This window comes from Austrofundulus limnaeus, unplaced genomic scaffold (assembly GCF_001266775.1).
Source record: "Austrofundulus limnaeus strain Quisiro unplaced genomic scaffold, Austrofundulus_limnaeus-1.0 Scaffold6, whole genome shotgun sequence".
Taxonomy (NCBI): domain Eukaryota; kingdom Metazoa; phylum Chordata; class Actinopteri; order Cyprinodontiformes; family Rivulidae; genus Austrofundulus; species Austrofundulus limnaeus.
The window spans coordinates 474,681-489,906 of NW_013952408.1; the positions used below are offsets into that span (position 1 = coordinate 474,681).

The window sequence follows — 15,226 nt, forward strand, 5'->3', positions numbered from 1 at the left end:
GAGTAGAGCCGCTGCTCCTCCACGTCGAGAGGAGCCAGTTGAGGTGGCTCGGGCATCTGGTAAGGATGCCTCCTGGACACCTCCCTGGTGAGGTGTTCCGGGCACCTCCCACCGGGAGGAGGCCCCAAGGAAGACCCAGGACACGCTGGAGGGACTATGTCTCTCGGCTGGCCTGGGAACGCCTTGGAGTTCCAAGTGTTGGGGTGCATATTTATCTATCCATCTGTATACTTTACAAACTGACTTTACAAACACTTGCCAATTGTTTTTACAATAGAGACCCTTTCTGACACAACCATTGACCACCATGTGTGGAGCAGAGGCCTGACATCCAAGCTCACCTTTTCTATCCTCTCCACCATCACTCCCTCGATCTGATCATTAATCTGTACCAATAAATCTAAATGGACTTTCCATCTCAAACAGCTCTTCACTTCAGCTGTCTTCATAGGTGGACAAATGAACATGGTGATTGGTAGTTGTTTGCACATTTTGATTACAATTTTCTAACTTGCGTACACATTAACCATTGATATACAAGAAAGGATTGTGTGGATTTTGTTTCTTATACTTATATAACTTGACTTTAAAAGGTAATCAGCTGTAGATGTGCATTTAATGAATCCTTTCAAGAGTTTTACCCAAATCCTTACTGTGGTTCATGAGCTAGCCCATTGCTAATGCTACAGACACACACACACACACACACAGGCCGCTTCCCTTTAACAGCAGGCAACAAACAGGTTTCAGAGAAGTGAAAGCGAAAACTGCTTTGCACAGTTTGTAATAGTAACAGGTCTGAGTGGCGCTCCAATCCCAAAACTACAGGGAACAAAATATTCAGAAAATGCGACAAAAAATATACAATAAAATTAAATAAAACACCCTGTATCTTCCTCTAGCCTTGTTATCTCATTAGTGTTGAGTGAACACTTTCACGTTTCAGAATGAGGAGAAGCCAATAAAAAATAAAATAAAATAAAATAAAAAGTTACACTTGACTTGACTATTTGAAGCCCGGAAGCTTTGGCTGAACTTTGCACACAGCAGTCGTTATCAGAGGCTGGCAGGCAGAGGAGGAAAAAGAAATCTTCTTTCTCTCTCTCTCCACTCATTTTTTTTACAAATAAAGTGCAGGCAGCRGCTCAGCACTGATTGACGTTCCATTAGGAGAGGTGCCTCATCAATTCACATTCAGCGAGGAAGGAAGGAAGGAAGGATTTGAATAAATTGCCCGTGTTATCATCTATTGCTGCTGGAACCTGTCAATTTGCAGTTGAGCCAGCGACCCGTTTATCTGTTCCTCTTCGAACCCATTAAAATCCYGAGCGTAATTTTTCCCAGATAAGATGAGAATTTGACTGTTTCCGCTGACTTTATCAATAACTCACCCATTTTGCTATTTTACACAGGAGAGAAAATACAGTTTAAACGGTTTAAACATCATTTATGATGATCTTGGTGTAAAACTGACATGAAAGGCAGCAGGTGATGTGCCTTCCTCACGTTAGGCCTTTTGTTTTTGCTTTATGAAAAGGAAGGAACAAAAGAAAACAAAAGCACACACAACTTGATTCGTTTTAATTGCGCTGCTCGCTATTTTAGCTCTGAATGGCAAACAAACAACACCCGTTTTACGTGTCAAACTGTGTGTTTCTGCATGTGTGACTGTCACGCACAAGCCCCCACACGTGTGACGTATTTTGTTCSGTCTCTATGACTACGCGGAGCGTGCAATCCCAGGCGGTTTAGAGACGTGGGACGAAGGAGAGCAGAGAAAATGATCACCGTCACACAGGAATCTGATAACCTCCCCCATGATGATTCTCCGCCCCACCTGTAGGTTATGTGTGTGCGTTGCCACTTCTGTCCTGTCAGCGCGAATCTCCGCCTCCGTGACCTTGTGACGCTTTTTAACTTGTCAGGAACTCCGCAGCGTGGTCTCTCCATCCAACTTATAATGTAAAAAAGAGAAAAAAGAGATAGAGGATGAGCTTTAAAAGTTTGAATCGTAATTTGGAACACGAGAAACCACTTATAGGTGGAGAACCACAATCATGAGGGCAAAATCTAGCTCAAACTGCTTTCCTTTGACAGAAYATAAAACTGAACAAACAGAAACATACAGCTAATGAAAAGCATAGTGTACCTGAGCTCAGTTTATATGATTTGAATTATTCTCAAACTACTACCACACCAGCTTTTAGCTCGATATCTGTAAAAATGGCTGAGTTAAAGCCAGATAAAGTTGATTAGCTGAGGCAGCCAGCTTATTTTGGGTTTGCTCCAAAGGTTTAATCAGTTGTAGAGGTCTGCTAACTAATCACTATATGAAACTCTCATTAAACGTGCTTAGTGAATCATGAGATGTTTTGCTAATAGGAGACAGTTTTAGTACAATAGTTGTGAAATTGAATTTATAGCCTTGGTAGATGCTGTTTCCGGTGATTTGAGTGAACAAAAATAATCATCTCTGTCCTCTAAGAATATCAGGTTTCATATATATATATATATATATATATATATATATATGGTGAAACAACTTTATCATCAGGACATGTGTGGTTCCGGCAGGAGTGTCTCTGTGCTGCACAGCTTGGGTTTGTCCATCTGCCAGCACACGTCATGTGTACTCACTCTTTGGTGGTCTTATCCAGTGTCCCGGTGACATTGAGACCGTAGATGCGCTGCATGGCAGCGATGGCTGAGTGCATGCTTTTTGTCGAGCGTAGGACGGACATTCCTGGTTCTGTGTGGTGAAGGTAGCCATACTTCTGTAGCCATTCCTGCAAGGAAGGTTTGACAGAAAAAAAAAAGGTTTTAGCTTGTGTAAAAAGGTGGAAAGCTAACTCAACATTTACATGATTGTCCTCAGGGCTGGGCGATATGCCCCCCCCCCCAACAAAAAAATCTCCGATTTTTTTCATCCCAAATTCGGTTTTCAATTTTAGTGGATTTTGTTTCCCACTTAACTGAGTGCCTCWGTTTCAGGTGTCGAAACAAATTTGTTGTACACCTGCTTTTTGTAGCAAGAGCCTTCAAACAGATTTTGCAGTGAGGTGGTCGTTGCTCCAAGTCCGAGGTTGCAAAACCTAACCAGTTCCAGAAAACTGAAGAACTATAGAAGCCCCAAAGAGTGCATTGGTGAGAAAAAAAATCTTGATTTTCTCAAAATTAAATCTTCATAAATGGCAAATTCGAATTAATCGATTAAATCGATTTATTGCCCAGCCCTAATTGTCCTGTAACTGTTCTGTTTGCAATCTGACCACTATTTTATATTTTGTGCTTATTTAATCATTGATACATGAAAATATTCAGCTCAAAAAAATCAATCAAAAAATAATCACAATAATTTTTACACACCTGCTGCCTGCACAATCATTTGCACTGTCACTATTCATTGTAATTACTCAACTGAACAATCATTTGCACTACTACTCATTTATATTATTACTAATCTGAGCAATCAGCTCTGTTATTACCCATGCTGCATTGGGATACTTCACTTTACAGTTGTTGGTCTGTTGCGATTGTTTCGCACTGAAAACAGGCAATTTCTGATTCCTAATGTCGGATTCTAAAAGTCTAATGTTTCTAAAACAAAACATGTCTTTTTCTATTCTTGCACAATTATTTATATTATATTTTTTTATTTTTAGTAGTCGTATCATGGCTAGTCAATGTTAATTTTGGTTTGTAAAATAACTAGTGTGTGAACCTCTGTACGGATGCTGCTGTGACACCTGAATTTCCCCTCGGCGGGACAATAAAGGCTATTTGTTTTCTATTCTATTCAGTTGGGGTAAATGGTGCTAAGAACTTTGATTTAGTAGCTTTGATGATTTTCAAAGTTTTAAACTTGATTTGAAAACATTTTCTCCTTAATTTACTAWTTAATTTTTTTAAGTTCCTTGTTTGAAATCTGCTTCAGCGTATTGGCTCTATTTTGAATTGTTCCACTGATAGTCAAAACCATCATTCATTTTGGCTTTTAGCTAACCTTTTGCTACTTTTAGCTTTAAGCCATTAGCTTCTAGATATCCTTTTCACACCTTCATCTAGTTTTTTGCAACATTTAGTGTTTTATCCAGGTTATTGTAACTTTTAAATTGCCTTTCACCCCCTTGCTGTCCTTTTGTCACTTTTAAAGTCATTTTTAAATATTTAATTATTGCTTTCCTACTTTTAGGATTTAGTTTTTTAATTTTAGCAAGCATTTTGCCAGTTTAAACATCTCTTATCTAGTGTTTTACTGTGTTTTGCTCTTAGCTAGTGCAAGAGACACAATATTTGAAAAAAAAAAAAAAAAACAGCTGTAATATCACAACCTGGATGCTGATTTAGTAAAACTGTATTAAGTATTTTTTAATTACATCTAATGTTCAAAATAATAAGTCTTCCTAAAATATAATGTTCTAAAAAGATATTTTGTATTTTGTTTAGACATTTTAGTAAAATTATTTTCTGATCAAAAAAAATGAGCGTTTAATAAAAAGTCTGCACATTTACCTAAATAAAAACCTCCCAGATTTAATCAGTCTCATAAAATCAACTGGAAACTATTTGAGACACATACAAATCTGGTGACTTTCTGTTTGTAACTGTGTTCTCTGTGGATTATTTAAATTTTCAATCTCCATCAAATTAAAAGTAAAAAAAACAGCTAATTTCTCGTTGCACTCCTGCTTTATTTCTTCCTTCCAGTCTGACAGAATAGAAAAGCACTCAGAGTGAAAAATCCTTCTTCACGGTCGAAGTAAACTGGACCTGCTCCAAAACATAATGGGTAATTCCTTCTGCTTTAACTCCAACTCTCTAGTAGGTTTCATTAAAATCATGTGTGTATTTTGCACAGCCCTGCTGAAACATGAGTGAAAGCTCTGTCAAGCTAAAAGTAAAAACACTAAGTATGAATATGTGTTCATGCTTCACAAGAAGCAAAAGCTAACGTCGGCTACTCTCGTCAGCTAAACTCGAGAGTGGGCCTGAAACGAAGCTGATCAGTGGTGTCAGCAGAATTTTAAAATGTTGTGTTGTTAGAAACTGTTCATGCCACATGTGGCTCTTTGATCCCTCTGCAGAGGCTCTCTGGAGCTTTGAGCAAAACTAACATGAATGATATTTCAGTTTATAACCACAACAGGAAAGCAACAGAAGCAGATTTATAACTGTGCATAAAACAATATGATTTGCTAATCACACGATACTGTATTCACAATGCAACACATAGCAAATGTTAAAGCTAAAACTTTATACCGGTTTTTAAATTAACAAGTCAAGATGACTGGATAAAAATGTGCATTTAAGAGGATGAATCTCTCAGAAGTAACGTTGGGCAGAACTTCACCAGCTGACAAAAATAAAATACGACAACAAAAGTGAAACAACATCCAAATCTTGTTCATCATTAAAATTAGGGAGACTTTTGAATGTCCTCTGCAGCAATGGTGCTCAATTTTTTTTCAGCTTTTGAAGCACAAAATAACAGTAGCAGAGACTTGTGCCCCAAACATTTTTTTTGTGATAAACATTGGTATCAGGTTAAATAAACAGGAAAAATATTCCTTATTTGTACATTTTTTAGCACACTTACCTCACTTTTTTGTAACAATCGACACAAAAATATTATTGTTAGTAGCCATTTAGAAGTGTAAATAATTCTAAAAATATTTTTAAGACCTCACCTTGGGAACCACTGCTCTATACTTCAATATATCATCAAAATCTTTCAAGAATCTGGAGGAATCTCTGTTCTGAAAGAACCAAGCTGAGAGTCAATAATAGCAGGTGGCACTGCACGAAAAAAAAAAACCCGTTCTGATTCTGTTCTGAACATCGGGAACACTTCCACAAATCACCGTCTTTAAACACACACGCAGTGCCATCCACAGATATGGGTTAAAGCTCTATCGGGCAAAGAAAGAGCCATGTGTGAACGCCATCTAAAAACACTACCATCTTTTCTGAGCCTAAGCTACTTTGAAACAGACTGAGGTGTTCAAAACTGTTCTGTGGTTGGACAAACCAACATCCTCTGTACTGAAGAGGAAATGGCTTACCTGGTCTGTTTTCRGTGCGCAGTTCAAAAAAACTGCTTCTCTGATGCTATGGGGGGTGCATTAGCGCATGTTGCATGCCTACAAATCTGGAAAGGTACCACCAGTGCAGAAAAGTATTTAGAGGTTAATGTGCCTGCGACTTCTTTTTTTAAATAATAAATATGAATGTATTTTTGGAAAGATAACACTGATAACATATTGTAAAAAAGATTTCACACCACTGAAATAAAAAGTTGTTGAGATATTTGCATGTGAAGTAACAGGAAGTGATGTCAAAGGGGAATGTCTGTAAACAGAGTGCTGCTAAAATGGCTCACAACACAGACTGCAGAGAAGAATCTGATGTTTCTTTAGATTATTTTAATAGAGAGGTGAGAAAGAGTCATAGTTCAAATAATATTGTTTAAATAAACAAAAAAACAGTTTTCTTTCTCAAAGAGTTCCCCTTTGATGTCACTTCCTGTTTCCCTTTAGCTGAGCAAAATTCAAAAGAAAATATGCCAATTATGTGACATCATGGATAAAAATCATGTGTATTATGCTAAGTTTCTTAAATATAAAAACATTTTCTTCGACTTTTTTGTATTTCATGCATGTCACAGGCACTTTAACAACATCTGCTGTCATCCAAACATGGTTTTCAGGGAAGGCCTTGCATATTTCAGCAAGACAAAGCTAAAAACCCATTATTACAACAACATAGCTTCAGAATGAAAAGAGCCAGGTGTTTAACCGCATCAAAAATAAGATATTTGCTAGGTTCTAGAGCTCTTAATGCTGAGTCGTATGTTTATTTTAAGCTTCAAGTAGATTTTGCGGTGCTGTGCAATTTTTTTTTGTTTTGTTTTTTTTGTTTTGTGTGAACAGGAGCAGAAATGGCTGTTTTGGTTGTAAAGTTTGCAAACCTCTGGGACTCTTTATGCAGCCATGCAGGCTGACAGTGTTTCAGCTTCCAGTGTGCGTGATGTGAAGGACTGCGGCCCTGACTCCTCATGCCCCACAAAGCCAGAGTGTGACTTCACGCAGGGGGGTGGCTAAAGGCCACTAAATCTGAGCATCATCCAGAGGTCACGCTCCATCTCAGAACCAGAGGTGTCCAACCAGCTCATCACAACACATCCGACACTCTGTGCTCCACGCTGCCCTCTGTCCATCCATCCATCCCTCCACCATCCTCATTCTGCCTTCTCTCCGCTCAGCTGAACGCCTTGTTTATCTCTTCCCACCACCACCAAATCTTTATTCCTGTGGGCGTGTTCCCTCTCTGTTAGCTTTTGTTTGTCCAAACACACCGATTTATTTATCTGTTTTATTTTACACTGACACTGGGCAGATTTCAGTGAGCCATTAAATTGAATAATGATGCGTGTGTTAGTGTCAGCTTCAGCCTTTAATTGCATCAGGGTGGTGGGAGGAGAGAGAGGGATTGGTGGGGGTGGGGGGCTGTGATGAGGATAGAAATGGCATCAATTAATCAGGTAGCAAATCCTATTATCATGCCACTTGTAAATGTTTAATCTTAAAACATGATGCTTTAGAGAGCCCCCTCCCTCCCTCTGTCTGTCTCACCTCATGACGACCTGTCATTTAAAGCAACCAGGAAGAGCATTTCTGTGGAAACAAACAGCTCTTTTTAGTGGATCAGATCAGTTCACAGACCGCAATGTAATAACACGAAACGAGCACCCTCCTGTTCTGCTGCACCCTGTAAATAAGGATTTATYTCCTGTTTGCTGCATCCTTTATAATCCTGCAACAGGGATGTGTTATCTTTCATGCTGAGGCGGATGATGTGAAGAGCGCGCGGTCATTTATGATGCTCGGGGAAAGAAATAGAAAGAAAGAAAAGGAAGGCCGTGTTTCTCTTACCTCTACGCTGAACTGATGATGCTCCTCTCCGGACACGGAAATCCAAAGCACAAGATGCAAGCAGAATGCTGCCGCGTAAAAACCATCCGATGCTTTTCTTTTACTGGCGGATACTAAGGTCATAATGACCTGGTTTTKKTTTTKKWTTTTTWWTTTTTTGTTYCCCCTTYAATTCTCCGAGTGTTTATTAGGAGAAGCCGCCCGTCTGCTTTGTGTCAGATGGAAACCATCGAGGCAGATTCCGCTGGATTCCGGTGATGCGCGCTTTTGTTTATTAAATCCTGGTGCTGATGCTGATGATGGCGGTTTAAATCAACGCGAATAATAATAAAAAAACGACCAGATCCGATGTCAAGCAGARAGAACGCGGCGTGTTAGATCCACTGCCCTCGCCATTCTTGTTTCCACCAGGGGCTACATGTATCCAGCGGTATCGGTGGCCATGTACAGTAGGTACCCAGTCTGCGCAAAGACAGGCTCCCTCCCGACTCCACGCCTGCGCTTTGATTCCTCACACCGCGCAGCGCAGCGCAGCGCCGCTTGGCAGCATCATGAGAGGAGAGCTGCCCTACAGAGGCAGAGGAGGAGAGAGACACACACAATCCTGCAGGAACGTCTTAAAGGAAGAACCAGTCCAACACCCACAAAGTGTAGTTATTTATTCATTCATGCTTATCCCTTTATCCATAGGTTCACATGAAAGGCCTCTTTAAAGGAATGTGCATCACCCCGCCGCCTTTCATAACCAATATGTCAACAAATAATCATTTTCTCAATAAGAAATTAAGTTYCAGCTAATTTGGTCACACTTTAAACAAAAATCAACATTATGTGCAACGTCATGCTCAGAGTATGTGTTGTGAATAACTCTCAGCTACTGCCATCCCAAATTTCAGCTCATTATCTGTAAAATTGAATGGGTTATGAGTTGTTTCTTGTTGGGTAATATTTCTTACCCATTGCAGCCATCTTGAATGTTGGTGGCTTCAAAAGTTAATCACTTGTAGGCCTATATCCCATGATTGCTTTTGAAAAGTTTTCATAAAATCCGCACGGTGGTTCTTGAAATATGTTGTTAACAGACGAACAGGGTCGCGATATAAGGCTCAAGTTTCAAACGAAGAGCTTGTGCAATGAGTAGCTTTTAGGGTTGGTGTTGTGAATGACTCTCAGCCGCAACCACAACATTTTAAAACAAATTTGAGATGGGTATGTGAAAAATTGACTTCATTATAGCAGTTTCTGTGTTTTTCAAGGTCAGCTGGCTGTGGTGGCCATATTGAATTGGGCTGGCTCCAAAAATTAATCAGTTGTACATGAGCATCTATTGATTATTTCCTGAAAATTTCATCCAAATCCACCAAGACGTTCATGAGATATTTTGTTAACAGACTGACATGACTCCACTTCGTATAAACATGGCAATAAGCGCTCAGAATGTGGTGAGGATCAGCTGCTACTACCACCAAATTTACTAGTAAATTAAATAAGTTGTGTGTGTGCGTGCGTGCGTGCGTGCGTGCGTGTGTGTGTTGTTGCCAGCTTGATGATCTGATAAAACAAGTTTACAAGTTTTTTGCCTTCACAAAGGTTTAGGCCCATTATACACATAAACATTTATCACAATAAATCAGGAGGTAAAAAGGTGCTAATGGTTCAAATCTAAATTAAAATCTTGATTTTCTTACATAATCCCCACTACCCAGCGCCAGATATTTTCAAGACGTAAAGTTTCTACATTTATAAATGACATGAACGATCAACAACCTGCTATGAGCAGCAATGGCCACAAGATGGCAGTGTTTCTTTGGGTAACCAGCCTTTTGTCTCCATCCAAGACACAAAACAGAACAAAGAGGGGACCTCAATCCACTCTAGATAAACTAATGAGCTGTGAAAATGGTTTTGATTAGATATGACAGGCAGAGAGGAGGAAACTCTGATATCCTTACCATGTAAAACTTCTTTTAGGCAAAATAATAATATATAAACCTGAAAATGAATGGTGAAAGTGGAGTAATTATATTTTCGTTGAAAAAAGTGGGGGCCGAATAACATTTGAACTAGTTGAAAAGGTTTCATCTTAGTTTTAAAAGGTAAATAATAATAATAATAATAATAATAATAATAATAATAATAATAATAATAATAATAATAATAATAATAATAATAATAATAAAACTTGTTATAAGCTGAAAGGGAACAAAAACAACAGCCTTTAAGCTAAAAGTGGCAAAAGGCTAAATAAAACTAATAAAATTGGGTGAAAAAACTAAAAGTGACATTAGAAAACTAAAGCAGATGCTGAAATGGATTTCAAAGAACAGAGTTTTTGAAGGAAATGAAAGTTTTTTCTGAACATTTTGATACATGATCGACTAAAAATAACACAAAGTATGCCAAAGCAGCTAGACTGCCAAAAAATGCATGGAAAATGTGGTGTTAAAAGAAGGGGAAAAAAAGACAGGAAAACACCAGATTTTTTTTTTCTCCCATCTTTGCATGTTTGAGCTAACAGACCGTGAGGAGAATGAAGTCAAGCCGGTTTGCATTTGGGCCATCTCATCTCCCGAGCGGTCAGACGTTACAAGAGGAAATCATCTCAGCTGCATCTTGTATCTAATGAAACGACCCGCACTTAGATCTGATTACAGCCACAGTTCCGTTCATTCATTCACGTTTCTAACAGAAATTTGAGCTGAATCGAGCTGGACGGATTTCTCTCTTGGCTGAGTCCAGTGAAACGTGGCTCTGTGTTGTTTGGTCAACCTCCACTCTCCCTTTTCATGCCTGGAGTGACTCACATCCTGTGGTTGTAGTCCTTTGCTCCAATCGCAGATATGAATGAATTGAATGTTTAAAGTTAACCAACAATCAGTCTTACCATGGCTATTTTAATCTTAATATTCACCAAAAGATATTTGTTTCTTTAATTTATACTAGAGTTATTATTATTTTTACTTGCTTCTGTGTTCAATACTCCTAAACAATTTTTTTAGTGAACATCTCAGTGGTTTTAACACCTTAAGTGCTATAACTGGGTTTATTATATCCTTTGTGTGTCACTCACTAAAAGGTAAATAATCAAGTCCTTTAACCTTTAAAAAAATACCCCCAAAATTACTCATAACTGAGAACGAGCTGTTCTGCTGCGAAACAGGGATGTGACAAATTGAAAATATAAAACGATGCCTATCAGATTTAAACAAGTTCATTTATTTACTCCCAGGTGCTTACTGTGTAACGTGCAGGGATGCYGTGGAGACTGCATGTTCTGGCATGGAGAACATGGGTCAGAGCCAAGGACCAGGGGGCCTGGGCAATGGTGGGGGACAAAAACATAATGAATAACAGCGATAGGACCCATGAGTTTGAAAGCTCATAACAAAAAAACATGTGTGCTGTGTGACCAGAGCCACAAAACAAACAAATTCTATGTATGTTGTCACATTTTAGCTGCAGGCAGGCAGATGGTGAGAAAGGAGGTAAAGTCTTGGCTTCACCAATTAAACCTAATTAATAAGTGCCTGACAGTTTGCACTGAAYGCCCGAGGCTTTTTTTTAACCATACTGCTGAAAACAGCATTCAGAGATGCTCTTATTAACCATGTTATGGAGTCGCAGAAATCTGATAGAAATCTTATCTGACTGCTGTGACAAGAAGCAGAACTACTGCAGAGATGAGTCTGAAATCATTCAATTTATGAAAGAGATAAATGTGTCTCGGGGAAAAAAAATGTTGCAGCAACGCAGACGACTGTGGGATTTTCTGATCCCAAAAAACAGACTGTTTTTACTTATATCTGCTTGTCATTTTATGGAAAAATATCACATTTCAAATGAAAGCAATTATTTCCACTTATATTTTGTTTCTTTTCAGTTTTTCACACATAGGAATCTGACGTTGATTTTATTTAGTGTTGTTATATTCCATTTTTTGCATAATACATAGTATATTCTGAGGCATATTTGAAACAATATTTTAAACAAACAACAAAAAATCTTTTGCATCACATCCATCTGATATTTATTTATTAAAAAGTGGAATATTTCATCATTTCRTGCCTTGCTTGGACAATGATTATTTGCAACAGAAGCAGCATCATTTCAGCCAGTGTTCACAGGAACAAGTGCGAGGGATGGCTGCAGCGGCGGCGCTGCTTGTTCCCTTTCTCCCTCTGCATGTTTTGACAAATATGGTGAGGTTGCCGGTTTGTCTGCGTCCCGTCACTCGCCTCGGATAGCAGACCTGTGGGATAACAAGTCGTCTCACCTCCCACGGCTGCATAACTGTTCTGCCACACTGAAGCACTTAATGAGAGTCCTTGTATAAATATTACCCAGAGGGATGTTAACAGAAGGGGTGCCATATAATGCTTGGCCTTAATTGTTATTCTGAAAGGACTGGAAGATATGAGCTGTGGTAATACCACTCATTTATAATGTTCCAGATTATCCACAGATACACACAGAGCTTATTAAAAGTTGGGGGGGGGAAGACGGAAAACAGAAGAGGTTTTCAAGATGGGACAGGTTTATTTTCCTTCAGTAGCTGTCATCACTCATCTCGCTAATTAAACTTTTTTTTTTTTACTTTTACTATATTTTTTCTTTCCTCTATTTGACTTTAATCTGAATCCTCGGTCATTTGCTCATTACTCTGTTTGTTTTGCTTGTGTCAGCAGAAAAGGAGGAATGACTTCTTGCAGAAGAAATGAATGCAATGCGCRCTAAAAACGAGCAACTAATATCATTTTTTCTTCTCTTTGAGAAACATTTCTGAGATGATTATTAAAAGCAAAACATCTATTTTTGCCTGTCTGTTTTTCATTAACCTTAGAAAAGTGTTTCATGAACCTCTGGGTTGATTTAAAGGGGGCATGTTGCACAAAATCCACTTTTTTAGTCGTTGAATGCATTTTGTTGTGTACTTGGAGCCTTGCCTTGTTGATATCTTAATTTGTAAACGAAACATTTCTGTTCCACTATAGAATCCTAAACCTCCCTATCAAACTAGAATGGACTGGTCTGGAAGCTGGAGGGGGGCGGGGTTAGAAAGCAACTCTTTTGGATTTAAAGAGACAGACTCAAAACCAGTTGATCTGAGACACACCTCAGAAAAGCGGCGGGGCTTGTGGAGTTACAATAAAGGAGGGATTCAAACCAAAGCATTGCAGTTCCACTTTATATAAACTGAATGATTTCAATGTGAAAAAGAAGGATTTAAAAGCTCAGAAAATAATCATTGGAGGTATTTAATAATTATTCTTTGGGGTCAAGATGGACGTCACAGTTAATTGATCTTAGCCGACATAAAACTTGCTAAAACATTTACAGGTGTCGTGCTAAATTAGTTTTGATAGCTGAGATTCATTTGGAACATCGACTTTAGGCTTTACCAGATTAGATGAAAATGCACAATGTTRGATGAAATTACAAACTTTTCAAGGTTCGATCAAAACAGCCACACCCATCAGTCTCTGGAGCATCTTAGCACAACCTTATTGTCAAGATAAGACCAAGAAGCGACACAAAAGTTCTCACAAAAAACATCTTTTCTCAAGAAAACAGTTCAAATCCTGAGTCTTCGACAAAGTTACTGATTTATTTCCTCTGTTAAAACGATACAGGCTTATCTGTTAGGCAATGACAGCAGTTAAAACACTCAAACTGACAGTTGCATCACTTCCACAACATAGAGAAAAAAAAAAACAACAAAAGCTCACCACCTCATCTGAAACCTTAGCCTCACATTAGGCAACGTCTTGTTGAGRAGCACGGCTATAATCTCACTCAACACTACAACCCCTTCCTCCAACATTACGACCAAAGACCATTTGCGGAGCCATTAGGCCGCGATAATGAAATAAACAACCGGGCTGAAAAATGATTTCTATCCCTTCTGTCCCCACAGAGTCTGATATGCGTACGACAACAACAAACCCATTTTTGGTGTCTGGTTTGATTTCAAACCAAGAAAGTGCCAACAAYCATACAGATAAGTGTCAACATGCACGTCCACCAGGAAAAAAAAACATGCAGAAAAGGAAAATGATCATGAGATTTTACAAGCTGAAGCAGCTCGGTGTGGAAATTTAATCAGGTCYGGATTCATCCTGTATGAGTCATCATTAGTTTTAATCCTGAGTCTCTGCAGACGGGATAAGTGACCCCCCCAAAAAAACACCTAAAAGTGGACACCTGAAACAATGCAGACAGCTGGGTTGTGTTATTTGAAACTATTCACACATTTGATCATTTATTGTTAAGTAAAACAAAATAAAGTTTCTGACATCAGCGATCAGATCAAAACTGCTCTTGTTTCAGAGACAAAGACCTGTACAGTTCATTAATCTTTAACATTTTCCATTGTTAAGAAAAAGTAATATTTTCCAAAGAACTTTTAAGAAGAACAGCTAAAACACAAAAATAAGAGACAAGAATGCAAGAGCGCCTTTCATGAAAGAGTTTAGAACTGAAGTCATTATGATTTAAAAAATGACAAAGTTGTATCAGTTTTGATCAAACCGTGTTGAATAAAGTTCCATACTGAAACAGTTTGTGCGATCTGTTGGATGATTTTGTTTCGGCTGATGTAAATGATGTTGTTACAATCTTAAATTGGGTTGTCGGTGCACACCTTTGTTCAAAATCTAAATTAGGTAAATACCAAATACTTTCTTCAGAACTTTATCCAGAAACATCACACACAAATACTAAAATGATAGCCTCTTCTGCCGTATTTATCATCAATCTGTTTTGTTTCTTTCAATGTTTCATACCCATAAAAGTGAAACAGTGCATAGAAAATCAATTTTTGACCACTTTGCAAAAAAGCTATTTTGGAATTTGGAACTCGAATTTACATTTTATCTATTTTTAATTTTAATTTTGAATGGTCTTGTCTCTTTTATCCCCCCCTCCCCCCACTTTTTTTGTTCTTATATCATGTGTTCCTGTTCTGTTGAACTGTTTGTTAGAGATGCAAAGTTCTAAATTAAGAGAAAAAAAAGGATAATTGGATTTACAGCTCTGCCATGGAAAGTGGTGAGTGATAATCATTCAGAACGACCTTTTAAATATCAATAAAACTCAGTGACATGTTTAAAATGTAAAAGTTATGAGTTAAAGCTTTCTGCTCTGAGTGGTAAAAGCTCTTAAAGCTGCAGGAAATGAGTCATAAAAAAATGACTCCTGGTGTTTTTTACAGGAAGTTTAAGGGATAACAAATAAGGGGAAAGTTTCTATTTTTTTTTTTTTAATATTTCTTCTTGATGCCGAGTGGTGTTTTCTAT

General features: G+C 38.2%; 1 protein-coding gene across 4 annotated transcripts in view; it reads right to left on the reverse strand.

Annotated features, from left to right (window-relative positions):
* mmp16b (matrix metallopeptidase 16b (membrane-inserted)) overlaps positions 1-15,226 on the reverse strand; it is a 29,903-nt gene that overhangs the window by 14,381 nt on the left and 296 nt on the right. For 2 of the 4 annotated variants that reach the window (XM_014029228.1, XM_014029220.1), the window contains exons 1-3: positions 7,932-8,074; positions 2,638-2,786; positions 1,838-1,954 (exon numbers count right to left, since the gene is read on the reverse strand). In XM_014029228.1, the coding sequence (XP_013884682.1) occupies positions 1,838-1,954; positions 2,638-2,786; positions 7,932-8,054 (389 nt within the window). In that variant the 5' untranslated portion in view covers positions 8,055-8,074. Of the gene's footprint in view, positions 1-1,837; positions 1,955-2,637; positions 2,787-7,931; positions 8,075-15,226 lie in introns of those variants that run through there. The other 2 variants (XM_014029236.1, XM_014029241.1) reach the window with 1 other exon arrangement.